We start from the raw sequence: 25,470 nt of genomic DNA on the forward strand, positions 1-25,470 counted from the left end.
TTGAAAAACTTGCCATTAATGCTATTAAAAAATATTATCAAGTTTTTTTTATAAATTTTAATCTCGTGATTGTAATTTATTAGTAATTATTTATGAAAAATATTCACTATGAAATGGTTTAATGATCGTAAATTTAAAATGAGATAAAATATGCAGCAATACGATTGAGATATTTGTATATTAATTTTAATTAATGGGATTATTATATATTAAACTACATAATATACAGTTTATAAATTAAATTTATAAATTACATATGTGTACGTAACCAATAAAAACTTTCCAATTGATTGTTGCAGTTGATATTTGAAAGATGGTAATCGTGAGTAGTGGTATTTTTAAGTATTCTTAACTGAAGCTTCGGTGTGTCGAATCGTGAATTTATTGTTGTCCAATTTAGCACGAAAATTACATTTTTGACAATTTTTATGCATTTAAAGTTTGAGAAAAAATTCAGTCACGTTGTTTTATTTCATTTTATTTTATTTTTTAACTTTGTCCTCTTATTTCTAATTATTACGAATGGTTTAGAAGTTTGTGTAGATTATCTGACGATTGTGCTTGTTCTTTGCATGCAGGGTGTCTATTCACGGCGATTCCATAGCAAATGGACATTTGCATATTGCAGTTATGTGCTTCCATTGTGAAAACATAATTGTTTTATGGTGATAATATGTCAAAATCAAACATAAGGAAGATAACAGTTGACCCTACGAAATGTAATACTGACTCTCGTCGACCCAGTGTGTTCGAAAGGTTGGGGACCAAACCAGCAGTCACAGCAACAGGTCAAAATACATCTGATTACTGCAGGAATTGGGCATTGAATGGCAGCTGTTCATACGGGAAAAATTGCAAGCAAGTACACGTTTCATGTATTCTCTATGAAGGAAGAAGATTAAAAAATCTATATTGGTGTGCAATGATCAAGGTGCTGCACATTGTTCTTAGATATCTCTTGCAGCTTCTATCTCTTCTGCATCGTATTTAAAAACATTTATAACTTCAAATGGAAAATCAACATCGCGACATAGAACAAATATAATTTCTTTTTCTTTCGCTTCATGAATAGGTATGCAAACACTCACACACTGATAAGTCCATCCAAGCGCGCGAAGAAGGATAATGCAATTTCAAATACTACAGGGGTAAGAACATCTATGAAATCGTCGTTACGCAGATTTTATTTTATTCCATCGTTATCTCGAATTTTTTAATATCTGTCATTTCTACCTATTTCATCTCTTCTATTTTTTAGCTTGTTGAGGACCCATTTAAACGACTAACTTCTAAAATTGTAAAGAAACCATCGCATAGTCCTGATTTGAATTTAGAAGAGTGGAATCAAACAGATCTAGAATACGAAGACGAGAAAGTTTTAGAAAGGCGTAGGCAGCTTCTACAACGAGAATTAGAAATACAAATGAAGAAAGATAAAGAAGTTCATGGCAAAGAAAAAGTTAGACAGAAGAAAAAAGCAATGAGTTCATCATCAAGTTCACGTACCTCGAGCACATCTAGTAGTAGCAGCAGTTCTAGCAGCGAAGATTCATCATCGAGTTCTACATCAGATTCGCGGAAAAAAGTTAAAAAAATGAAATTGAAGCGACATCATAGTGCTTCTACGGACTATGATGAAGAAAAGGAAAGAAGAAGAAAGTAAGTCTTTAATCGTTTATATCTCGTCAAATAATATCAGATATTTTGTCAAATAATTTCAGGTAGATGTATACATGTAATTCCCTTGTTATTAATGTTTTTAAATTAATGTAGACTGAAGATAAAAAGACTCGGGACAAAAAATGAAAAACCTGTGACGAAGAAAAAACGTAAAATCGATGCAGGTTCTATAAAAAAAGATATTTCTGTAAGAACAAATAAAAAGTGTGCAACGACTTCTTCCTCTTCGAGAAAACATTCAACTGGCAGTCGTGTCAGATCTCCCACAGTACAGGTTTCTACATCGGCAGTTGCATCAACTCCTCCTACGTTATTGGGATCGTCGGTATCGGTAGCTCATCATTTACAATCGAATAAAACAAGAGAAAGAAATAGAAGTGATTCGCCTAAAATAATAAAAGGTAGAGAGTCGGAGAAGGATGATAGACATTATAAAAAGTTGAGAGATACGGATGATGTGCCATCTAAAGAAAATATTAAGAACAAGTCATTTGAAAAGTTGAAAGAACAAGACAAAGAGAAAAATCGAACACTCGATGAAAAAATGAAAACTGACGATAGATTGAAGGCCAAATGCAAAGAAAAAGATGTGAGATCAAGAACTCCGTCGATTTCGGAAAGAACGAAGCATCAATATAATAAGGAAACCGTATCCACAAAATCACGCCGTAGCCGTACACCTGAAAAACCATCAAGATCAAAACGGGAAGTAACTCCCTCAAGAAATCAAGAGAGACTTTCATCTTCGAGCAGATCAAGAGATATCGAAAAGAAGGATCGTGAGAATCATAAGAACGATAAAAATAAGGATAGAGAAGAAATTAGGAAGAGCGAACAAGGAAAGCAAAGACAATCTTCTAGCCAAGATGAGGCACATCGTAAAAACGTTAATAAAGATTTTGACGAGAAATCCTATTTGAATGACAAAACGCGACAAAAAAGTAGGGAATGTCGCGACAAAGATCATGCGAGAGACGAACGAAACCATACAAGATTTAGCCGTGATCAACGCGATCCCCAGCGTGATAAAGAAAAGGACGATACTCAGGAGCGTTGTCGAGAGAGACAAAGGGAAAGAGATCGCGAACGTGATAGAGAACGTGAACGGGAACGTGATCGGGATCGTGAAAGAGATCGCGAACGGGAACGCGAGAGAGATCGTGAGAGGGATCGAGATCGAGACAGAGACCGCGATAGAGATAAGGAGCCTATCAAAACGAGAGACAGAGATGTTTCATCTTTGGTGCCATCGGCATCGATAAGTTTAACAGCGGACAAAAATTCACGGTACGCTCGAGATAAAGAACGAATCGCGGGAAAAGAAAGCGCGTATGAAAAAGCCAGCACGCGTGATCGTAGAAGTGACAGGGAACGAGAACGATCCGAGACTAAAGCTCTTAACGAACGCGATAGAACTTCTTCTCAGCGCTTTGATACAAGATATGATAGAAATGGTGCCGATAAAGATGCATTAAATCGCAAAGCTACCAATTCACCACGAGATCGCGTTGATCGCTTTCCGCGAGAAAGATCGTTGGATAAAGTCCCTCTTCTTGAAAAAACTGTGCATCCACCTTCGACAGCATCGTCTGTCCCATTGTTACCACCGGTTCCTCCATCCACAACTTCATCTTCATCAGCAGTAGCGATAACACCTGCGTTATCTGCTTCACGCGATCACTTGATCGATAGAGTGGACTCGGCGCATTACGAAAGAGATAGACATCGAAGATTTAGTACAAGGTACGAACGTGGACATGGCTCTGAACACGATAGGAAGGAGTCAAGAGTCACGCCAACTAAAATTGACCGTGTAGTGGAAAGGAGAGATGCTAGCCCACGTCGAGCGATTGAAATTGAAAGAAGCTTTAACAGAAATTATGGAAGGCTCGGAGCGGATCATTGGGAGGATCAGGAAGAATCTAATCCACATTTAGATTATCGAGATCATCATGCGCACGAGGACGACAGAAGAAAAATAATTGATGGTAGAAGATACGACAGCCCGTTCGACGAAAGACGAGGGATTCGCGAGGAAAGATCGAGGGATTCTAGATATGTTGTACAAACTGGCGATAGACCCCCATTCGACGATCATCGCCATCATCATCATCATCACAGACATCCCATTTATAGCGGAGAAAAACTACGTAGCGGCGGTAGCGCATTGAGGTATTTTTTATTTATTTTCTATCGTATTATATAACGGAATTAAATAGAATAAGTATTTATCTCTATACGGAATTTTCATTATAGAGATGAAGCTGTACCCAATGACGAATGGGAAGCACATCACCGAGAAGTTGAACATGGCCGAGATAGATCTTATACAGCTGTTGATTGGGAGGAGAGAGAATGGAGAGCAAGAGCGTTGTGGGGTAGTAGGGACAGTCTTCCACGTTCGGAGGCTCATGAAGATGAATGGGCCGCGCGATATGAAAATTCTTTATCTGATTGGAAAGCTAATGAAAATCGAAAATGGGATAATCAACCTGTACATATTCGAGGTCACTACAGAAATGAGCGATCTAAAGAAGTTGAATTAGGGGAATCAACATCGCACAAGTATTATAATATTTTACTTGTCAATAATTAATATTGTTTTTAATTTTAACATTAATGATTAATATTTAATTTTTTTCTTTAATTATATTACAGTAAAAGACGTCCATATACGAATCCAGAAGTCAGGGAAGAATGCCCAGTTCATACCTCTAAACAAGTATCTCTCTATGGTAGTATGAAGGAAGAGCCCATTAATAAAAAATTAATGGAACTTGCTGAAGGCAGGTTACATACAAATCGGGAGAAATCTGTAGAGATATATCAGAAAAAAAATGCACCAAGAGAGAAGTCTGAAGTGAAGGAAACGCATTTACCAGAACCGAAACGTTCTTGTATTGAAGAATCTTTACAAACTCTACATACAGAAAGTGACCTTAGCGACATTAGCGATGATCCTGATGATATTTTGAATATGGAGGAAGAAGTAACGGTATGTAATGTAGTTTAGCTTAATTTCTATAAACTACATCTAAAGTAGAATAAATTAAAATTCATGCATTTTTTTACATGATGCATTCAGGATGCCGAATCGAACAAATTACGATTAACTAAAAAAACGCCTGATATTGCACAGAAAGAACAGCAATCTGTCACTCAAGAAACAACTCAACCATCGCCTAAAGAATCTATAGAAGATACCGTATTCAATGCAAAAGGAAAAGATAATACTGTTACTATGGCATTTAGGTAATGAAACAATTTCGCGAAAATCTTATACAAACTTAAATTCGTATTTAATGAGTCACCGATAGTTATACTAATTTATTATCCAGAAATATGGACGATGAAAATATGGAAACAATGGACTTTGAAGAAATATCCGATGGTGAATTAGAAGAGGATATTAAAACAAGTGGTAAAGGTTTAGGTGATGCTTTAGGTGTTGACTGGGAAAGCTTTGTAAAAGAAATGCAACCGCGTCGACCTTTGTCGTCTGGGCAACATAATGCAGAAAATCGTTGGCAGTGTAAAGCAATTTTTCACAGAATTGGTATATCTTTCAAATATGCTGGTGAAGATACTATTAATAAATTCTCCCAAAAATATGGAAAAGAAGGTCAGTTATATAAAAAGCTTTAAACTCGTATAAATAATATATTTCCGTAGATTGATTACTTATACAGTTCTCGTATTCTTTAAATAGATCATACTGATTTATTCTTGGATAATGTAGCATTAGTTCACACGGCATTAACCAGAAATGAATTTTTACGTAATCTTAGTAACAATCTGCTGCCGTCCATGGATGACTTGGTATACAGGTAAGAAAAATATATATATGAATTATAAGATATTCGTACAATTGTGCACACACACAAACTATCTTTGTCCTTTTTATGTTCGCTATTATGATCTCTTTTGCAGACATGAAAATACAAGTAATGACGATTTGGAATATGATATAGAAGCTCTAAAGCCATGTACAACATTATACGAAACAGCAAAATGTTTGTTACAGCAAGTAATTTGAAACGCTCTACTATTTGCTGGGCATAACTCTTAGTGTAAATTTGTATCACTTATACTTTTCATGCGCAACGTGAAAATATACGCATGTATCATTGTTTATTAATCGGACTCAGTATTAATAAGCATTGTGCAATGAGCACTAAGCAATAAGCTTGCGATGAAAAAATTCTTTACACGAACAGACAATATAGGAAACTAGACAGAGAATAAATTTTACAAAGCTAAGAAATGAAAATGTCTTTCTTTCAAATATGTCGATACAAATATATTAATATGAAGAAATGTCTAGCCGTATTATCGCTAGAACTGTAATTTTGAAAATCATTATCTGTTCTATAGTCCGCTGTAACATGTATCGTTATGTGCAAAAATTGAATTGATAACACAAAGAAATATAACAAGGCCTGATTGAATATATTAATATCACACATGTATACAGAATTTTATGAATATGAAAAATTCCTTTACCATTTATTTAATTCCATGTAATAATAAGATCGTTGATATATCGTGTATCAAAGAATTGAAGTAATATATTTTCCTATTTAATTTAATAACATATAATAAGATAACAAATAATGTGTCTTTCCTATGTTTCAGTTAGAACATAGTCTGCTACTAAACGTAGAATTGCTCTAGTAAAAGAATCGTGGATTATAGAATTGTTTGAAGTAATACATACTTTGATATGTAAACATCATCAGTTATCGTTTAAGAAAGTTGTTGCTACAACATCGTTTTGAAAAATATTAATAACTTCGTTTAAGAGCGATTCATTATCTTCGACGTTCATCTAATAAATGAACTATAATCAGTCACCAAACGAAACGACAAGATTGTAATATCATAAATTGACATACCGTTTTAAAAAGCATCAACCTTTCTTCTTTAAAATCGTTTCTTCCTTGAAAGCGTCGTAGTTGTTCTTTGGTGGTACAGTACAATTCATAGAGAAGTAAGCCTCAAATTTTGAAAAACATTATATAAATTTATCTCTCCTGTTCAATTTCTAAAGGTATTATTTAATGCTATACTTCACTACCTCTTTTTCTACATTGTCCACAGCCCAAGATATTTAAAATTGATAACAAGTCTGTGCAGAAGGAAGATTTAATAGCTAGTTCAGCATCTGTTAAATCTAGATTAATATAAATATGTTGAACCTCTTCATATTGAAGAATACCAAAGTTATATTACATTATACGGTTTGATTCTTTAGGAAACATATGCATATAATTGTATTTAGAATATCACTATACCTTCCCATAACAGATCTTCAGTTTTACCGAAATAAGAAATAATACTATACTTTATATCTGCCATTAGATAATTGGATGGTGGAATTAAGATCGAAAGTTCTTTCTGTAAAAATTTTAATATTTCTCGCGGATGTTTCGCTATATTTTCTTTTAGTATAGATGATAAACCAGAACGTATCGAATGAATCTAGGAATAGATAAACGAACATTATCGCATACAATTTCTAAAGCATAAAAAGATAATTCTTATATAATGCAAATTGATATACTACGTTAGTTAAAAGAATAAACAAACTTGTCTTGATTTAATAATAGTTCGGCATCTGTTACACATCCAAGCGGATTCGTTGTTAAGAGGATCACAAGGTAATAAAATACCAGAACAATAGTCGCCTGCACAGTATAGTGCATTTAGTAATGATCCATGTTCCTGAAGGTATAAAGACAATAGTTTAATATTTTTTATATACATGGATATATATTACGCGACGATATTCCAAAAATATACTTACCGTAGGATCGCTACATCTACTACATCTACAAAAGAAATTCTTTGTAATGTTTAAAACTTGTCTTCTTAAAATGGTATCCCAAAAGAGATCAATATAAGTCATTGTAATTTCTTCCCCTGCGGAAATCGGACGGACAGCTATAACATAAAGCTGTTGCTGCGAATCGTAATGGTGCCTTGTGTTAGGTACGCAAGCATGATTTAGCAACGCTCCCATAGGATAAAGGCCGCGCAAACTCGTATAATGATCTTTATCTTGTACGACAATCGTTTCGAATGAATTTGTATTAAAAATTCCACTGACCATCATCATGAAATCAATTTCTTTGACTTTTGGAGCATTTTTTACGTTACTCCGAAGTAACGTGACCTTAAAAAAGATACAATTTCTTTTTACATTTCTTAGAAAGAGAAAAAAGTAGCGAATGCGTACAAAATAAGTACATATCTTTCTACAGTGATTTCCACTATTATTCCTTTTTATTTTGCTTTTACCGAAACTACAAAAAGTCACTTTTGGATGATTTTAATTTAATTTCAGATTAAATGATACGACTTGACTTTCTTGACAATATACAAATACATTTGCTATATTTATATGCGTACCTCACAATCATTATTCAAGTTTTGATGACATTGGAATATAGCCAAGACATCGCGTTGCTCATCGTCAAGCGAAATTGCTCTTACTGCCAAAAGTGCACGTAATAAATCCATAGACCAAGTCGTACCGCAAGTTGGCTCTAATTTTCTCAAATATTCACACTCGTGATCCATATGTTTCTTTGAATCCTCGCATATTTGAGAACATATAGGAAGACCGCATCCACGATCGCAAGGAAAAAGAGGACATTCGTTTTTGTAACAAGATACGCATAATGGCAAATACTTTTCGGAGTTTCGTGGTGATAGTAAAAGAGCATTGTCCACAAATATTAACTCTCCTGCCTCTATATCACGAGTTGCAAATAGTCCACGGCCTTCGAAAGATGAATAACCGACGGTCCAGCAAACCTGTGAATCGTCGGACAATAATTCATGTCTTTTTAAATGATTTTTCAAGACGATTTCTGCTTTCTTTGGTTCCACAACACTCATGATACGAACTCTGAGAAAGACTAAAGAAAATGGAAGAACGATTCGAGTCACGGTTCTTATTCCAAGGTATAAACTTCTCGTCTGTGCATGATATCTTTGTGCACTATATATATTCTATAACATTGCGTTCTTACATAATATATTTGTTTGTATATATCTTAAATGTCGTATATGTACATGAACTATTTCATCTTTTTCAGGGTCGCAACAATAAACAATCTATATTAAAGAATCGTGTTTAGGGTGATACAATGGTTGTCATCATTGAATCACACACGCGAGAAAACTTATTGGAAAATATACGTAGATTTTAATATGAGACCGAGTTATGCTATTTTAAAATATAAGCTCCAGTTTCGTTTTTATTTAGTCGCTGAATTATATTAAATATCTAAAAGGCGGAAGAGACTCTTTCGAGATCGCTCTTTTCGTATTCATTGGAATATGTACACGTAATTGATCGACCTTTATAAAAATGAGGATAGATATATGGATAAATGATAATTCTGGATTAAATAAATCGATTCTGCGTATGAATAAAGGGAAAAGAGAAGATGATGATATAATTTCGTGTTAAGCGTAATTAATTATAAATTAATATTTTTCTAATAAAAGACGATTGTACATCGACAAGATTATCCTTACGCAGGCGTAAGCAATAAGTCGAAAGCCTTGTGTAGCTTTGCTGTTGCTAAGGCTACCGTTGGTAGCCGGTCAACGGCAGCAAATGGATCGGATGTATCGATGTCTAAATATACGTTTAGTACAGAATTTACATTTGTGCCAAGAGCACCATAAAAGTTTTTCATTTTTTTAAATTTCTTCCTTTCATCAATTCACTTGATAGATATGGGAAGGTAATTAAAAGAAAAAAGAAATATATGCATGCATTTAAATAAGGGTCATCGACCGAATTAATTTCACGTTGTTCTACAGGTGGGTACATGTTGCAAAGATATTAAATGATTTTTACGGGATCGTACTTGTCTTAGCAACTTGCGTGACAACATCGGTGATAGGCGAATCATTGATACAATCAAACTGTAGCATCGATCCCTGTATGTATGGAATTTGTTTGGATAACGACAACAGGTACTTTCTCTTTTGACAAGTTATTTAATTTACCAAATATTTTAATGAAATCATTTATTAAAAATCATATATCTTGTAATAACGAAAAAGATCTAACGGATAAAGAGTAAGGAATGACGAGAATTTTCAATGAATATCATCACACTTTGTATTATAATGATGATCTTTGGTTTTGTATTGTAAGCAGTAGCTCTTATTCGTGTTACTGTATCGATGGATATACCGGAATTAATTGCGAAATTAATTGGGACGATTGTTGGTCAAATCCTTGTCTCAATGGTGGAATATGTACGGATGCTGTGGCAGCTTACAATTGTACCTGTTCCGAAGGTTTCATAGGTACATATTTTAATTATTTCATCATATATATTTATTACAGTATATTCAGGTACAATATTTACAGGAATAAATTGCGAACAAAAATATAGCGAATGTGCGAATCAACCTTGTCTCAACAATGGTACCTGCCTCGATTACGATGGATTTATATGTCAATGTCCTGATGGATATTCAGGTAAAAAATGATCTATTCAATCGAAATAGATCATTTTTTTACAGACACCAATAATATGAACTATTTATTAGAGCTATTTATACATAGTTACAAAAAGAACTGTTTTTTATTAGGTGATTATTGTGAAATCGATGCTTCGGTCTGTAACGATACGATTTGTAAAAATTTCGGAGAATGCATCGAAGGACCAGGATTCTCTTTCTTTTGTCGATGTCCAGCAGGTGAATGTTTACAATATACAACTATGCTGACAATATTTTTTTTATCTCAACTTTTTACAGGATGGACTGGTCGTTTATGTGATGAAGATATTGACGAATGCGTTACTTCGCCATGCAAAAATGGTGGGCTTTGTATAAATGTTCCAGCTACTTACACGTGCGCTTGTTTATTCGGTAATCCTTTTTCAGAAATTTAAATTAATCGTTTTAAATTAAGGGCTTTCAAAGAAATATGAAAAGAAATAAAAGTATTATGTATTTTATAATAGGTTTTACCGGTAAAGATTGTGACAAAGTTATTTTACCCTGTGATCAAAATCTTTGTCAAAACGGCGCAGTGTGCTTATTAGAAGACAATAAATCAGTCTGTTACTGCGTACCTGATTATCACGGAACACTGTGCGAACTCAAATATGATGATTGCGAGTCAAAGTCAGCAAATTGCGAAAATGGTGGTACTTGTATCGATGGAATCAATAGTTACACCTGTGCTTGTCCTCCTGACTATAGCGGAATGATTTGCGAAGAGTACATTTTCTCATCGACATCAACATCGTTTATAACAAAAAGTTCGATAGAAGTAAATGATAGTAGCGTTAAGTCAACCGATATGTCTTCATCGGAATCTACACCTACGTCTATGGGATTCACATCTACCAGTCCAAGCCTGTATCCTTACCCAATCACCACATTATCAACGACAATTTCTAAAACTATCGATCATTATACGAAATGGTATCCTTCGATAGAAACAACATCAGCTACGCAGACAGATCGGAACGTAATCACGACCAGTACAGAAAATGCTTCATTTCTTACCGAAACACCATTGATTTTTGTACATATGTCAACTAAAAAAGATATTTCCGAGAGTCACACTGTATCAGAAACACGGATTACCGAAGAAGAAACAATTCCTTCCACATCTGAGATTTCCATAGCGATAACAGAACCTATTAGTTATCATAACTTCACGGATGGTACAAAAATATCAGAAATTGATCAAGATAATATTACGGAATCATTTTCATCAATGTCAGCATCGACTTATCAACAAACGAGTAAAGAAATAAGTAGTACTCCACCATATACAACAAGTACAATTGGGTGAGGAAATATATCTGATATGTTTTGAAGAAAATTGACTCTGAAATTTCCGTAAATACGATTATTTTCCACAGATATCATCCAACAGTAGAAGTGACCGATTTTAATGATGTTAGGAACGATACAACTACCCGATCCAGCCGTTTATTTACTGATGCTACAACGGCATCATTAGATACTGATGATTTTCTGGGAAATACGACTTCAATACAAACTGTTTTTACGACGGAACCTGTAGAACCTCCGACTGTTTCCACGATTTCGGAAGGACAATTGTCATCCACGTTGTCGTCAACGTCTGTTATTATTTCTAAAAGTTCAACAACGCAATCTCTGCAGTACAGCACTACTATGAGTACAATTGTAAATGCAAATCAAACTACAGTTAGTCTTGATCTTGAAAATAGTACATTACATACAAAATACGATCAAGTTCCCATTGCGACGGAACAATCGTCAACAAGTATTGAATGCAATGAAAACTCTTGTGTAACTGGAACCAATATACCGTCTGCTCGCAATGTATCGGAAGTAAGTATTTAACGTTATAGAACGAATTGTTTATATTTTTGTATAGCTGTTATATTTACTTATGCGTTTTTAGTGCAACTGTACAGAACACGAGGAAGAATGTAAAAGCATTAAAAGCGCGGCTTTTAATGGAAAGTCATATGCAAGACAGAGTATTAATATTAACATTAATAATGGTACTATGAGTCTTCGAATTTACGTAAAACTTCGAACCCGTTTCAAAAATGGTATAATATTTCATATATATTTTGACGATGAACGTTATGCTTTAATATATTTAGAAAGTAGTATATTGAAATTTCAATTCTCGTGTGGTTTGGAAACGATGTTACTTGGCGAGATTGATTCTGCTATTAATAATGGATTTGAAGCGGAGATCGATATGAGGTAGAATATTATCGATTTGTTGTTACTTACATAAGACAAACAAAAACATGTAAAATTTCATTATTTTCTTTTAGATTTGAATACTATATTATGAATAAAACTGATAAATGTTCCGCTAGATTGTTAGTAAATGGTACTACAGCCGTAAGCGGCGAACAAATGTTATCATTACGTGAAAAGTTTCCACATCGTGCTACTTTAAATTTAGGTGGCATACCATTGGCATTTTCCCATTATTTCCCTCGTGTAGCTATGGGATTTATTGGTTGCATGAACTCATTGACGGTACTAGATATAAATATACGATTACATTTATTATTTGTACAAATGTCAAATGCACTTTTCTTTTAACACTTCTATCGCTAAATTTGCTTGCGTGTTTTACATTTATGAATTGAAGATTTTGTAATTGAAGGTAAATGGTATCCAGAGAAATTTTATTCATGATTCTACAGAGACATTTCAAATTGAAGAATGTACGTCATTCTTTTGCTTATCAAATCCATGTCAAAACTTTGGAGCATGTGAGGAAACAAATGGTGTTGTTCGTTGTCATTGCGTTGCGGGGTTAGTAATTAAATTTTAATTTGCATTTTTTCATCATGTCTCAATATTAAACGAAATATTTTTTTATTTCATAATAAATTCACGTATATAATTCGATAGTTATACAGGGACATTATGCGAACGTTCAATATGCGACGAGAATCCTTGTTCGCTAGGTGCGACCTGTATAAGTTCACCCGGAACAGGTTTTATTTGCATTTGTCCTCTTGGAAATCATGGACTTTTTTGTGAAGAAGGTGATATGAAATATAACTCATAATTGTATTATAATTTGATGTTAACTACATCTATAATTCTATTTTTTTTATCAAATATTTTTCAGATACCATTGTTATTCGTCCATCCTTTTCAACTCTGGTACCAGGTTTTTCATCATATATTGCTTATGGTGTTTCAAATTCGATAAGGGACACTATGGAACTTAAAATGAAACTCATTCCACATACTGTAGATCAAATATCTCTCATAGCTTATTTAGGGCAAAGTGGTTCACGCCAAGAAATATCAGATCATCTCTCTATAACGTATGTACGTGGTTATATCATGTTAACCTGGGATCTTGGTTCAGGTAAATCGATATTGACAACTAATAACGGCGTCGGAGCATATGCTCCTACTAGTGCAATTATCATTCATTTGTGCAGTGATATTTATGTAGGCGTACGCAGAATCTTCACAAAAACACCCCTAACTTCCGTATCAGCTGCAACTGCGCCAGGAATAAAAAGCCATAATCCACATACAGTACATATTGGAAGAAAAGGGAGAGATGCATGGCTTGCTATTGATGGTACAGATAATGTTACTGGCCAAGCAGCTGGTGCTATGTCTCAACTTGATGTGTCTCCTATACTTTACATTGGTTTGCATCTTATTCTTTGTAAAATCTGATCTTTTATTTATACATATTTCAATTCTTTTCTAGATCTACTATTTGACATTTTCTAAGTGTTTTATAGGAGGTCACAAATCAAAAAATTTTGAAATGCTACCACATGATCTACCTTTACACACTGGTTTCTCTGGATGTATATTTGATATCGAATTACGTACGAAGGATACAGTCTTCCCTGTAACCAGTTCTAGTCCAGCTACTGGACGTGGCGTAGGAGAGTGTCACCGTAACGAATGTATTCGTCATTCCTGTAAAAATGGTGCAGTATGCTTGAATCATGGTTCTACATATAGGTATTTACTATCTTCTGTAAAAATCGTTGCTTTAATATTTCATTTACCATGAATTATATAATCTATTTTTTAGTTGTATATGCACGAAGGATTGGACGGGTCCGGATTGTTCTGTAGCAGTGGAAAAACGTTTTTCTAGTAATTTATCAACCTGTCATATATCGAATTAATAAATAATTTCATAATGTCACATAAAAAGCTAAACATATTACTATTCTTCATATTTTATTAAATTATTACAAACCTTGTTGATATATTATGTTAAAGTACCAATAATTTAATATTCCACAGGAATAGTTAACTATTGAGAATTTTATTTCCTTTGGGTAGCGAAGTAACTAAGTATGAATTTAAATGTACAAATAGGACTGCAGCTGCCACACGAGATTGTAAATCGTATTTACTGAGATCATGAGACCATTCAATGTTTCCCCAGTGTGAAATCTATAAATTACATGCGATAATGGATATATTAAACTGCACTTGTAATACTTTACATTTTCAATAATAGTTGTATAATACCTGATATATTTCTTCTAAGCGAGACAATTCTACAGCTTTCTCAACATCAATTACTCTTTCAATAGCAGCTAAAGTAAGAATTACTGATTTCAATGCATTAACTGCATATAAAAAACCTATATATTTCATAACTTATTATTAATTTATCATTTTTATAGTTATTAAAAACAAAATTGTAATATTTTACCATGAACAGCATTAAAATCATATGATGATAAATGTCTTGTTAAGACAGTTTTGGTTTCTATTGGCACTGTAGGTGTATCTATACTTTGGGTTTTAACAATATTTACTTTATAATGATCACAAAACCATTGTACTATAGGATCCCATTTTTCAACTTGTAACTTATACAGATCATCTATTTCCTATAATTATATATTTCTTAAACAACTCTTATGTCATATTATATGAAATAATTAATTTTTATATTATATACTCACGCTAGAATGAAATAAAATTGTATCTATTTCTAAACAATTTGTAATATAATTCACTATATCTAACTTGGTTTGATTGTTCGGATTATCCAGTACAGTATTACATAAAGCTGTCTGAAAAAAAAAAGGAAATACAATAAACTTGAAACTTTAAAGTTAATTAAATGATGTTACAACTATTGCATAAACTCACCAAGTGCATATTTTCTTTTTCGATAATATCTTTTTGTGCGTCCCATTCTGTTGCCACTGCTAAAGCTAAACCTTTATTATTTACTTCAAATATTTTCCCTTTAGGTGTTTTGAGTTTTCTTTGATCCAAAGTTATTTCAAATTTTCCACCACTTGACAAAATGTTAGTTCTTCGATAAAATCTTTTTACAGTAGCTATAATAATAACAATGATATCTATATTAAATTCATAAAGTTATTAAAAAAAAATAAAATTATTACATCTAAATCTTTTCACTCTTACCCATGCTTCTTATTATCATAAAAGCTGCTGTAAATTGACGATATTTGAAGGAACTCATTTTTATAATCAATTTCAAATCTTACGATTTTTTTATGCTTCAAATTCTTTTCTGTGATATTTAATAAATATCTTTAACATTATAATTAAACCTAAATTGCGGTAAACGTATATAACCAATTGCGAATGTTTATAATCATAGAACAAATAATTATATGTTTTGTACAATATACAAAAACAGTAGTCTTTGAGAAAAAAGCTTAAATAAAAGATAATTTATAACTAGAAGGTCATTTACAACTTTGATTTTAAGTATTTAAAAATCATAAGATATTCTGTATAATTCTAATAAGTTGAAACAATTATTCCGTTAATAATGTTTTTAAGTCATGACCATAGATATCAACATTAATATAGGAGGGTTAAATTTATATACAACAAGTATAAATAGAGAAGAATTTCTATTATAATCCACGTATCTGTGAATGCGCTAGTATCGCTTCTAAAAGCGCTATCTAGTGTTGACAATCCAGTTATCTGAATGACAAATTTTCGCTTTGTACAATAGTTTGGCTCCCCTGCAAAACCGTAATCAGCAGATTGGAGTTCATCTCAAGCGTATCTGATATTTTCATATAATCTTTTTACATCTGTATTATTTCTTCATATTGAATGGACTAAATAACAATGCATAAGGGAAAGCTAAGTTTGTTGTTATTTGTTTCTCTATGTGCCGTAGTTATACAAATTAACGCGGATAATGATGAAGTTCCATTAACCAAACTTGGTGCAAAAACAGGACCCACATTAAAATTCTTTTATTGGTAAGTATAGGAAAAATTTAATAATTATTAAAAATGACAGATATTATTATATTTATTAAAGTTATCACAATGAATACGTAATGTAGTAAAATTTATCATTTTGGTCATAATATTTATTCTTATTGCATTTACTTCTATATGAGAAAATCTGCATGTCATCGTTTATTGATTTTAGTACTATACAAAATATAATGACTTAAGAAACATTTAAGAACATTATTAAAATTATTATATGTATTATGCATTTATAGATATTAGATATTTAGATTTATATTTGATCTATATTTGTTATTAAAAATTATTTAATAATTTTAGCTATTCATGTGGATACAGAAAAGTTTATGAAGAGTATGTTGGTATTATAAGACAAAAATATCCAGATTTACAGATTGATGGAGAAAACTTTACTCCTCCTGGATATAATCTGTTGATAGCCAAAATTTTAGTAAATATATTATTTTCTTATCTTCCTTATATTTGATTTATACACAAATTTTAATTTGTAATTTTATTTAGGGAACAGTAAGAATTGTGATTATAGTTTTAATCATTAGCGGAGTTAACATATTTCAACGATTTGGTCAACCAGAACCATCATTATGGCGATGGTGCATTGACAATCGTTTTTATGCCTGTGTAATAATATTCTTTCTTTGCAATGCAGTAGAAGGTCAGCTTGTTGCATCAGGTGCATTTGAAATACATATTAATGGTATGTGTGCACTTATAATTTATTTTCTAATCAATATAGAATATTTTATATATATACTAAATTATAAGATCATATATATATATATATCGCATTAACGATATTAATAATTTAATGAAATATTACAGATATACCGGTATGGTCAAAACTCGAAACAGGAAGAATACCACAACCGCCAGAATTGTTTCAGATAATTGAAACTCATCTGCATATGCAATTTCTAGATGTGGATGTTGGAAAGATTGGTTTTAATAAGTAATATCATATTATTATAGTTTATATACTGTATTAATTTAATTATTTTCATTATTGAGAATTTGCCTTTGGCAAAGTATGATACACTTGAATGATCTTGATTTATTTTTATGTATTGATATTTCGTTATGAATGTCTCCTATATTAGTATGCTATGTAAGATAGAGAGTAAAAATCTATATGTCTATATAACATATATGTCTATAACATTCTAGTAAAATAGTTACCAAGAGATTACAATAATGATCTACATCTGCTATTTTAATGTAAACATAATATTTCAACATAAATATTTAAAAAATCGTATATACATTCGTTCCTCACTGTATATCTAGTTGTCAGTAGTTTGGTGACAAAATAGGAGTCCAACATAATCTTGTATATAACCAAAATAAAAGTATTATAACAATAATCCTTTAAACTTAAGGAGATGATGTTTTATTTCCGTGGTAAATTCCGTTTAAAAAAAAAAAAAAAAAGTGATATTCAATAAACACTAAAAGACCATTAACTAAAGAAACATAATGATTGGTGTAAAGAAGAACCAATCATCGAAGAGTTGTATACTCTATTGAAAACACATCACAGTGGTAACGTAAATATATTTTATTTTCGTATATAAATCTATTAGAATATAATCGGAATATATGAAATCACTGCGAAACATAAATGGACAATATAATATCATTTCTTGTAGAATTTATCAGAACTCTTTAATAGAAACGTCGATACGCGTATCTCTCACTGTCTATATTACTTGATAGAAGAGTTACGTATTATCAATATTTTTGTAATAACGTAAAATCCCCCATTTCGTTATATTTTCGTGTTATGTGTAAAAATCGAATGATCAATAATTTTATTTATAAATTCATGTAACCGACGTGGCCAATATTCGTAAGTTTCAAATGAACGTACTGCACATCCAAGTTGCGCACAGGTTTCTACTTCTGAATCTGATCCAATCGAACTAGACTTAACCTCTGAACGTGAACGAAACGCTGTATAATCATCGATGGTTAATATACACGAACGAATAGTACAAATAGGTCTTAAAGCAACTATATATTAATGTTTAATAAATAGTATTTATATACGAAAGACTATATGCATCGAGAATGTCACTGCAATACTCCTTTTCTGTCTACTTTTATTAATCGGACACTAAATTTTCTCTGATGCTGTTACTCATTGTACTATTATCATGGCGGTGGTCCGTCTGTATGATTCTACTATTTGTCGGCTATGTGCGGAAGATAATGGCAATGGAGAATTATTATATAGGGGCGAGGGTGATGATCCCGATTTAAGTTCTATGGTGAATCGCTATTTACCATTAAAGGTACGAAAGACTTTTAAATATACTCGAATATTAGACTACAACTTGACTTCCTACTGCTCACTAAATGATCCATATGGGGGCTCCACCGGTTTTCGGAGTTTATCGACTACTACACAGATCAAATATTCAATATCGTTCTTGATAATCAATTATCATTAAGTGAGCACCGTAAAAATTAATCTTTATTGATATAAAAATAATGACGCTGAAAAATGAATACATATTCCCTTTTGTTACTATTTACATCTTTACATATACTCTTTCATTATTGGTTAAAAAACTCGTATTCAACGAACACGTGTTTATTTTATCCTATCTATTTCTTCGTTTAATGAACTATTATCATCGTGATAAAATCATTAATTTAACATATAATATTTTATGAAAAGATCAAAGATTTGAGAAACATGATAAATTATTTTAAGCAGTTCTATTATATTATTTTAGTGTTGGGTTGGAAACTATTTTCTTATTATTTTATTTTATAAAGAAATCAATATAAAAATTGGTAATGTACATATACAATATATATGAACTAAATTCATTGATTATATTTCACAATCTGATAGCACTTTATAAAATTTTTGTTCTTTTTAGATTCGAGATGATGGCAAATTACCTAGAACAATTTGTCCTGGCTGTAATATTCAGCTGGAAGCTACTGTACAATTTTTTAAATTGTTGGTGGACGGGCAACAAAAAATTCGAGAAATGTGGAAACATCAGGTCGAATTGCAAAGAAAAGCAGAAAGAGAACGTTTACGTATTGAGAGGCAAAACACAGAAGTTATTACAGGATTACCAGATTCGGATAATGACATAAAAAATAATGAAGATAATCAATTAGAACAACAAATAATCATTAAAGGTAATAGAATATATTTTAGTCTGAAAATATTTATAATATTAATGATTATCTTTTAGTAATGCCTGATGGATCCTTATATACCGCTGAACATGAAATAAGTTTGCAAATGGAAGGATTAAATAAACCAAGAAGAAAAAGAGGCCGGCCTCCCAAAGTTCACAATGATATGGGATCTAAGGTTTGTAATAAGAGAGTAATGTATTTGAATATATTTATATATTTCTACTTTGTTCAAACTTTATATATTTTTTAGGTAATTTTAAAAGAAGACATAGAAGGAGCAAGTCAAGGTGAAGAAGATAAACAAGAGGAAGAAATTGAAGAGGTAGATGGTGATGGTAGACGTCGTAGGAAGCGTAAAGTTCCCAAAAGGTGAAAAAGAATATAAATATACCAAATGCATATTTTGCATCAAATGTTACCATATCATAATAATTATGAATGAAAAATAGGTTTATGGAAGCTGTTCAAGGCAAAGAATTGGAAAGAATATTTAAGGAAGAAGGTGTTATAGATGAAGAAGAAGACGAAGAAGCTGATCCTTTTGAAGATTCTGAAGAGCGATTAAATGTCACAATTCCAGACGGTCAAGAAGGTTAATTTTAACATATTTAGTAATTACTTAATGTAATATCTTTTTTAAAAATTATTGAAAATATTAAATCAGTAGTATATAACAAACACTTAATATTATGGATTATTATTATGATTAGAGTAAAACTAATCACGAAAATATTTTTTAGAAATAATTGGACACTTAGAAACTGAAGAAGGAAAGGATTTAGGAGAATTAGTAATTGTAAATCGTGGAAGAGGCCGTGGTAGACCAAAATTGCGACGTCGAAAAAACAAATTTACTTGCCAATTATGTGGTAGAGGTTTTTTACAACGTAGTAGATATATTGTGCACAAGTAGGTATATATATTTTTTTATAAACAAATAATTATTGTTTAATGAGTTTCATTGTTTTATTATATAAGTAATAAAATTTTGATTAAATGTTTTTGAATTACAGAAGTTTTCATAAAAGTGTAAAATACGAATGTAGAGAGTGTAAGAAGTTATTTACGAATAAGGACAATTTTGCACTGCATCAAAAAATGACCCAACATACGGGATGTGGTATTACAGAAATTAGTGATGAACATGATAATCATCAAAATCAAATGGTTGAAAATAAACATTCAATATCGAATAATATGTTGTTCCATGAAACTAAGGATTTAGGAAGTACATTTATAAATGAACAGAATATGGAAATAGTCACAGAAACTTCAGACAAAAATATAGGAAATAATTCAGATATTATGTGTGGGAAATGTGAAAAAACATTTCAGACAAAAGAATCATGTGAATTACATGAAAAAATAATTCATGAAAACGAGAAGCCATTTATTTGTAACATTTGTAATAAAAGTTTTGCTTATCAAACCAATTTAAAAGGACACATGCTTACTCATGAGGTATGTAAGAAATATAGAAAACGTAAAAAAAGATATCATAAATACAATTTTAGAAAAAAGTAAATTGAATTATATATTGGTATGCAATAATGTTAAAACAAGAATCATATAAACATTTTTATTAAAGGGAAATAAATCAGATAAAGGATATCCATGTGATATTTGTGGAAAAGTATTAAATCATCCAAGTTCTGTTGTATATCATAAAGAAGCTGAACACAATAATGGTCGTCGGTTTGTATGTAATAAATGTGGGAAGAGTTTTAAACATAAACAATTATTACAACGTCACCAACTTGTACATTCTGATGATCGACCTTATGTATGCAAATCATGTAATGCTAGTTTTAAAACAAAAGCAAATTTAATTAATCATCAGTCTACACATACAGGAGAGAAAAAATATTTTTGTGAAATATGTGGTCAACAGTTTGCTCATAAAACTAGTCTGACTTTACATTACAGGTAATTACATTGGTTGTTACGATTATATTATATTATTGCAATATGTCATTTTATTTGTTATTTTGTTTTTTATTTTAACACAATGAAATGCTTTAGGTGGCATACTGGTCATAAGCCATATACTTGTGAAGTTTGTCACAAAAGTTTTTCTCAAAATGGTAATCTTCAAGAACATATGCGCATACACACTGGAGAGAAACCATACTGTTGTGATTATTGTGGACGTAAATTCACAACTTCGTCACAATTTAAGTTACATGTTAAACGTCATACTGGTGAACGTCCATGGAAATGTGAGTTCTGTGCCAAATGTTTTCTACATAAAGATACATGGAAGTGTCATGTACGTAGACATAAAGGAGAAAGACCTTTCCAATGTGCGCATTGTAATCGTGGATTTACAGAACAATGGGCTTTAAAAAAACATCTTCGATTACACACAGGTATTAATTCATATAAGTAATATGTAGGTGCTTGTGTGTTTTGAATTATATTATTTATTGTTTTTATACTTTATATTAAATTTATTGTACAGGTGAAAAACCGTATTCTTGTGATGTTTGTGGAAAAGCTTTTGCTGATTGTTCTAACTTAACAAAACATAAAAAGGTAATTTATAATCTGAAACATTAATGAGTATATATAATTTTTGTACATAATAAAATATATACATATATAAAATAAAAAACAATTCATTGCACAGGTGCATAGAGAAAATAAAGTTCTAACATTAGGTGAAATAACTGAAGGTTCTGCAGTTGGTGAAGTATGGCAAATCTTACCAGACTCCCAAGAAACAGATGAAAATTCGTTAAGTGATCAAATGGCTCAAGTCATTACGGCGGAAGAAACGTCTGCAGATGGAATACAACAAATTATTTATGTCTCCTATCAAGATCCCGATGATCCTAATTTATCAAGAACATTACATTTTGGTATCATTATAATTTACTTATGCTGTCGGGCTAAATATAAAATACATTTAGTTATTTGAAAAATAAAGATAATATAAATTACGTTTAATTTATAGTTGATACTGGTATGATTCGTGAAAAAGGAATGGTAAGCGCTCCAGGACATTCTTTACCTCATTTGGATGTTGAAGATGAAATACTCCCCGATCAAACGCATACAGCCAATACTTCAGATGAACGAATGGATATGGAACTATCAGAGCCAGATCTACAATTACAAGTAAAATAAATATAATATAAAAAAATTGTAAATATATGTTAATATCGACAAAATAATCATTGAATTTTGCTTTATCCAGATTACAGATGAAGAAGGTAATCCAATTCCACTTTCTATACATGACGCAAGACAATTATTGTCACAAGGACAATTTGTTAGTCAATTAAATGATGGTCAAACTATTAGAGTTCATTCAGGTGTAATTACTCAAGAGTTTGCAGGATCTTTAGGTGTCCATGTAAATCACAATAGTAATATGAATAATACTACAATCAATGAAGTAAAAACAAGTTCAATATCAACTATACAAACGGATGCAGAAGCAATTGTCAAAGCATTAGAAGTAAGTTGTGTTTCTTATGTTTGTATAAATCTTTTGCATATTATATGGTATACAAAGTGATGTTATTTATAAATAGTGTTGATTCCAAGTTTCATTGAATAAATTTGGTTATTTAGGATGAAGATACGGATGCAACAGCTGTTGCTACTATAAATCAAATGGGAGGTGAAGATCAGACAGAAATGTCAGATGGACAACAAGCTATAGAATTTACAACACATGATGGACAAAAAGTTCGGCTTGTTGCTTCATACCACGTTGATCCATTGCAACTTGCTTCAGAGTACCTGACTATTGTATAAAAACAATAATTTGTATAGTAAAATAATTCTTAATAAATAGAACAAGAAATACTGATAGGCTAATCAGTAAAAAAGTTAATTATAAATAAATATAATATGTAGTAAATACTATAGCTTAAACTTATTACTTATCTTATAAATTGTAGCTATTACAATCATTAATAATGTATGTGCAAATAGAAGTAATGAAATCGAATCTACTTCTTATTTTATTTTGATTACATACACCTTACATACCCTAATAAATGCCCACAATGTGTAAATTTATTTTAAATCATTTGGCATAATTGTTTAAATATAAATTAAAAAATTTAATTATTCGTTTAAATGAAACAAATAATATCACAAGGAGTATAAAAAATTAATATTTAAACAGTAGTAAAAGCACTTAAATATAATAACGACGCGCGCGAGAAACTTAAAATAATTTTACTTTCAAATTATCTCAATACTTATAAATCTTAATTTCAATCATCGTTGGCTTTGTGTAATATCAACATATTCGGGTTTACAAAATTAGTTTTCTTTTGTATTTCGACAAACACATCGTAGCTCTCTATTTCTAAATGCGAAAGCTTAAAAATTAATACTTTCGATAATTTTGTAATTATTTAAACAATTTTTAATGAACACGGAGCACAGCAGATTAATATTTAAACAATAGTACAATCATTTACAGATTACAAATATCGCAACGCGCGAGAAATCTAAAATAATTTCAATTTAAAATTACAATACTTTGAAATTTTTATTTCGTTTAATATCAACGTGTAATGTCAATATGTACGGGTATTTTGATAACTTTGACAATTACCGAGTTAGTTTTCTTTTTGTATTCAGACGAGTGAACATCGTAGTTCTATCTTTTTAAACGCGGAAGTTTAGAAATTAATACTTTTAATAATTTTCCTATTATTCAAACAATCTTTAATGTACGCGGAATACAATAAACTATATTTAAACAATAATACACTTACACATTCAAAATTTAAACAATTAACATTACACAGATCGTGAGGAACTTAAAATAATTTTAATATACAATATAAATACTTCAAATTTTGATTTGAGATCCTTAGTTACTTGTCAACAAAATCAAACCTATTATAGACTTTAACAATAACTGGATGAGTCTTCCTTTATACTCCGAAAAGTAAACATCGAAGAACCCTTGAGATGATTAAGTAACAATGAAGAGTTAAAGTAAATAAACTACAGTATTATACATTTCGAAAAGGTGGTGGGATATCTGTGACGTCAACAGAATCATATCTTTAACAACAATAGGATCAGTATGAATTTGTATACGTACGAGTGAACGTCGAAGACGCTTCGGGAAGTCTTTCCTTTAAGTATCAACGAATAGTTAAAGCAAATAAGATCCAATATAATATATCTTACGAATAATTTATATAATTTCCTTTATTGAAGATCCAAAATTTTCAACTGGCGGTCCTCGACTGCCTGTGATGTGAATAAAATAGGACTTTTGATCGATCTTGACAGTTACTAATTCAGTTTGGCTTTGTACTCCGACGAGTGTACACCGTAGTTCTCACAGGACGCGATCTCTGCAGAAAATGACGAAGAATTAATATAAGTATGTGATTATATTACTTATTTTTTCAATATTCTATAGAATTCCTTTCACTTTAGGTTTGAATTCTGCATTGGCGGTCCTTCAATGCACGTGTCGATAACAAAATCAGATTTTTGACCGACTTTGACAGTTACTAGTTCAGTCTTGCTTTCAAATTCGACGAGTACACATCGCAGTTCTCGCAGTACGCGTTCTCCGCAAGTAATAACAAAAAGTTAATGTAAGTATAATATTATCACTCATTCCTTCTATATTGTATACAATTTATTACGTTTTAGGATAAAATGGTGAAGTGGGGATATTCTCCTACCCGTGAAGACGATAAAATAGGACCTCTGACTGACTTTTACAGTTTCTGGTTCAGTTGTATTTTGGAATTCGACGAGGGAACATAGAAATTTTCGCGGATACCATTCCTTCTAGTACTAAGGAAGAGTTTACGCAAGTACAATACTTTATCACTCATATTTTCGAAATTCT

The 25,470-nt window shown here is 31.4% G+C and overlaps 6 protein-coding genes across 13 annotated transcripts; 4 read left to right on the forward strand and 2 right to left on the reverse strand.

Annotated features, from left to right (window-relative positions):
* Positions 1-352: 352 nt before the first annotated feature.
* LOC122633441 (zinc finger CCCH domain-containing protein 13-like) lies at positions 353-6,149 on the forward strand. Its single transcript, XM_043821314.1, has 10 exons — positions 353-858; positions 1,073-1,148; positions 1,259-1,659; positions 1,774-3,852; positions 3,937-4,245; positions 4,339-4,675; positions 4,766-4,932; positions 5,019-5,302; positions 5,390-5,507; positions 5,611-6,149. Exons 1-10 carry the CDS (start codon positions 674-676, stop codon positions 5,714-5,716), a joined length of 4,062 nt encoding a protein of 1,353 aa, XP_043677249.1. The 5' UTR covers positions 353-673; the 3' UTR covers positions 5,717-6,149.
* LOC122633446 (SET domain-containing protein SmydA-8-like) lies at positions 6,109-8,583 on the reverse strand. Its single transcript, XM_043821331.1, has 7 exons — positions 8,092-8,583; positions 7,487-7,855; positions 7,270-7,404; positions 6,975-7,161; positions 6,758-6,853; positions 6,576-6,676; positions 6,109-6,508 (listed from the first exon to the last, which is right to left on the reverse strand). Exons 1-7 carry the CDS (start codon positions 8,581-8,583, stop codon positions 6,416-6,418), a joined length of 1,473 nt encoding a protein of 490 aa, XP_043677266.1. The 3' UTR covers positions 6,109-6,415.
* LOC122633442 (protein eyes shut) lies at positions 8,511-14,681 on the forward strand. Of its 5 annotated transcripts, XM_043821317.1 has the most exons (17): positions 8,511-8,649; positions 8,784-9,440; positions 9,520-9,675; positions 9,860-10,014; positions 10,079-10,189; positions 10,303-10,410; positions 10,471-10,584; positions 10,680-11,517; positions 11,592-12,048; positions 12,122-12,435; positions 12,510-12,720; positions 12,851-13,002; positions 13,102-13,238; positions 13,325-13,570; positions 13,661-13,864; positions 13,962-14,190; positions 14,264-14,681. In XM_043821317.1, the coding sequence occupies exons 2-17, from the start codon at positions 9,433-9,435 to the stop codon at positions 14,358-14,360; spliced, it is 3,537 nt and encodes a 1,178-aa protein (XP_043677252.1). In that variant the 5' UTR covers positions 8,511-8,649; positions 8,784-9,432; the 3' UTR covers positions 14,361-14,681. The 5 variants fall into 5 exon arrangements, with proteins under 5 accessions (XP_043677252.1, XP_043677250.1, XP_043677251.1 ...); XM_043821315.1 differs by having other exon boundaries at positions 13,325-13,864; XM_043821316.1 differs by having other exon boundaries at positions 9,863-10,014; positions 13,325-13,864.
* Positions 12,731-15,992, reverse strand: LOC122633452 (ATP synthase mitochondrial F1 complex assembly factor 2). 2 transcript variants are annotated; one of them, XM_043821349.1, is made up of 8 exons: positions 15,628-15,992; positions 15,346-15,539; positions 15,156-15,266; positions 14,900-15,080; positions 14,713-14,828; positions 14,435-14,634; positions 14,238-14,301; positions 12,731-14,145 (listed from the first exon to the last, which is right to left on the reverse strand). In XM_043821349.1, the coding sequence occupies exons 1-6, from the start codon at positions 15,683-15,685 to the stop codon at positions 14,488-14,490; spliced, it is 807 nt and encodes a 268-aa protein (XP_043677284.1). In that variant the 5' UTR covers positions 15,686-15,992; the 3' UTR covers positions 12,731-14,145; positions 14,238-14,301; positions 14,435-14,487. The 2 variants fall into 2 exon arrangements, with proteins under 2 accessions (XP_043677284.1, XP_043677283.1); XM_043821348.1 differs by having other exon boundaries at positions 14,238-14,341.
* A 219-nt stretch (positions 15,993-16,211) lies between these two features.
* Positions 16,212-17,838, forward strand: LOC122633453 (thioredoxin reductase-like selenoprotein T homolog CG3887). Its single transcript, XM_043821351.1, has 4 exons — positions 16,212-16,448; positions 16,764-16,893; positions 16,965-17,160; positions 17,286-17,838. The coding sequence occupies exons 1-4, from the start codon at positions 16,312-16,314 to the stop codon at positions 17,414-17,416; spliced, it is 594 nt and encodes a 197-aa protein (XP_043677286.1). The 5' UTR covers positions 16,212-16,311; the 3' UTR covers positions 17,417-17,838.
* Positions 17,839-17,922: 84 nt separating this feature from the next.
* On the forward strand, positions 17,923-23,590 carry LOC122633443 (zinc finger protein 271-like). 3 transcript variants are annotated; one of them, XM_043821320.1, is made up of 14 exons: positions 17,923-18,754; positions 19,352-19,622; positions 19,679-19,800; positions 19,876-19,994; positions 20,075-20,217; positions 20,366-20,534; positions 20,639-21,086; positions 21,214-21,551; positions 21,648-21,994; positions 22,087-22,160; positions 22,255-22,486; positions 22,582-22,745; positions 22,825-23,088; positions 23,205-23,590. In XM_043821320.1, exons 1-14 carry the CDS (start codon positions 18,617-18,619, stop codon positions 23,388-23,390), a joined length of 3,015 nt encoding a protein of 1,004 aa, XP_043677255.1. In that variant the 5' UTR covers positions 17,923-18,616; the 3' UTR covers positions 23,391-23,590. The 3 variants fall into 3 exon arrangements, with proteins under 3 accessions (XP_043677255.1, XP_043677256.1, XP_043677258.1); XM_043821321.1 differs by having other exon boundaries at positions 18,612-18,913; XM_043821323.1 differs by lacking the exon at positions 17,923-18,754 and adding an exon at positions 19,204-19,262.
* The last annotated feature ends 1,880 nt before the right edge of the window (positions 23,591-25,470 follow it).

Source organism: Vespula pensylvanica, chromosome 12, assembly GCF_014466175.1.
Source record: "Vespula pensylvanica isolate Volc-1 chromosome 12, ASM1446617v1, whole genome shotgun sequence".
NCBI lineage: Eukaryota > Metazoa > Arthropoda > Insecta > Hymenoptera > Vespidae > Vespula > Vespula pensylvanica.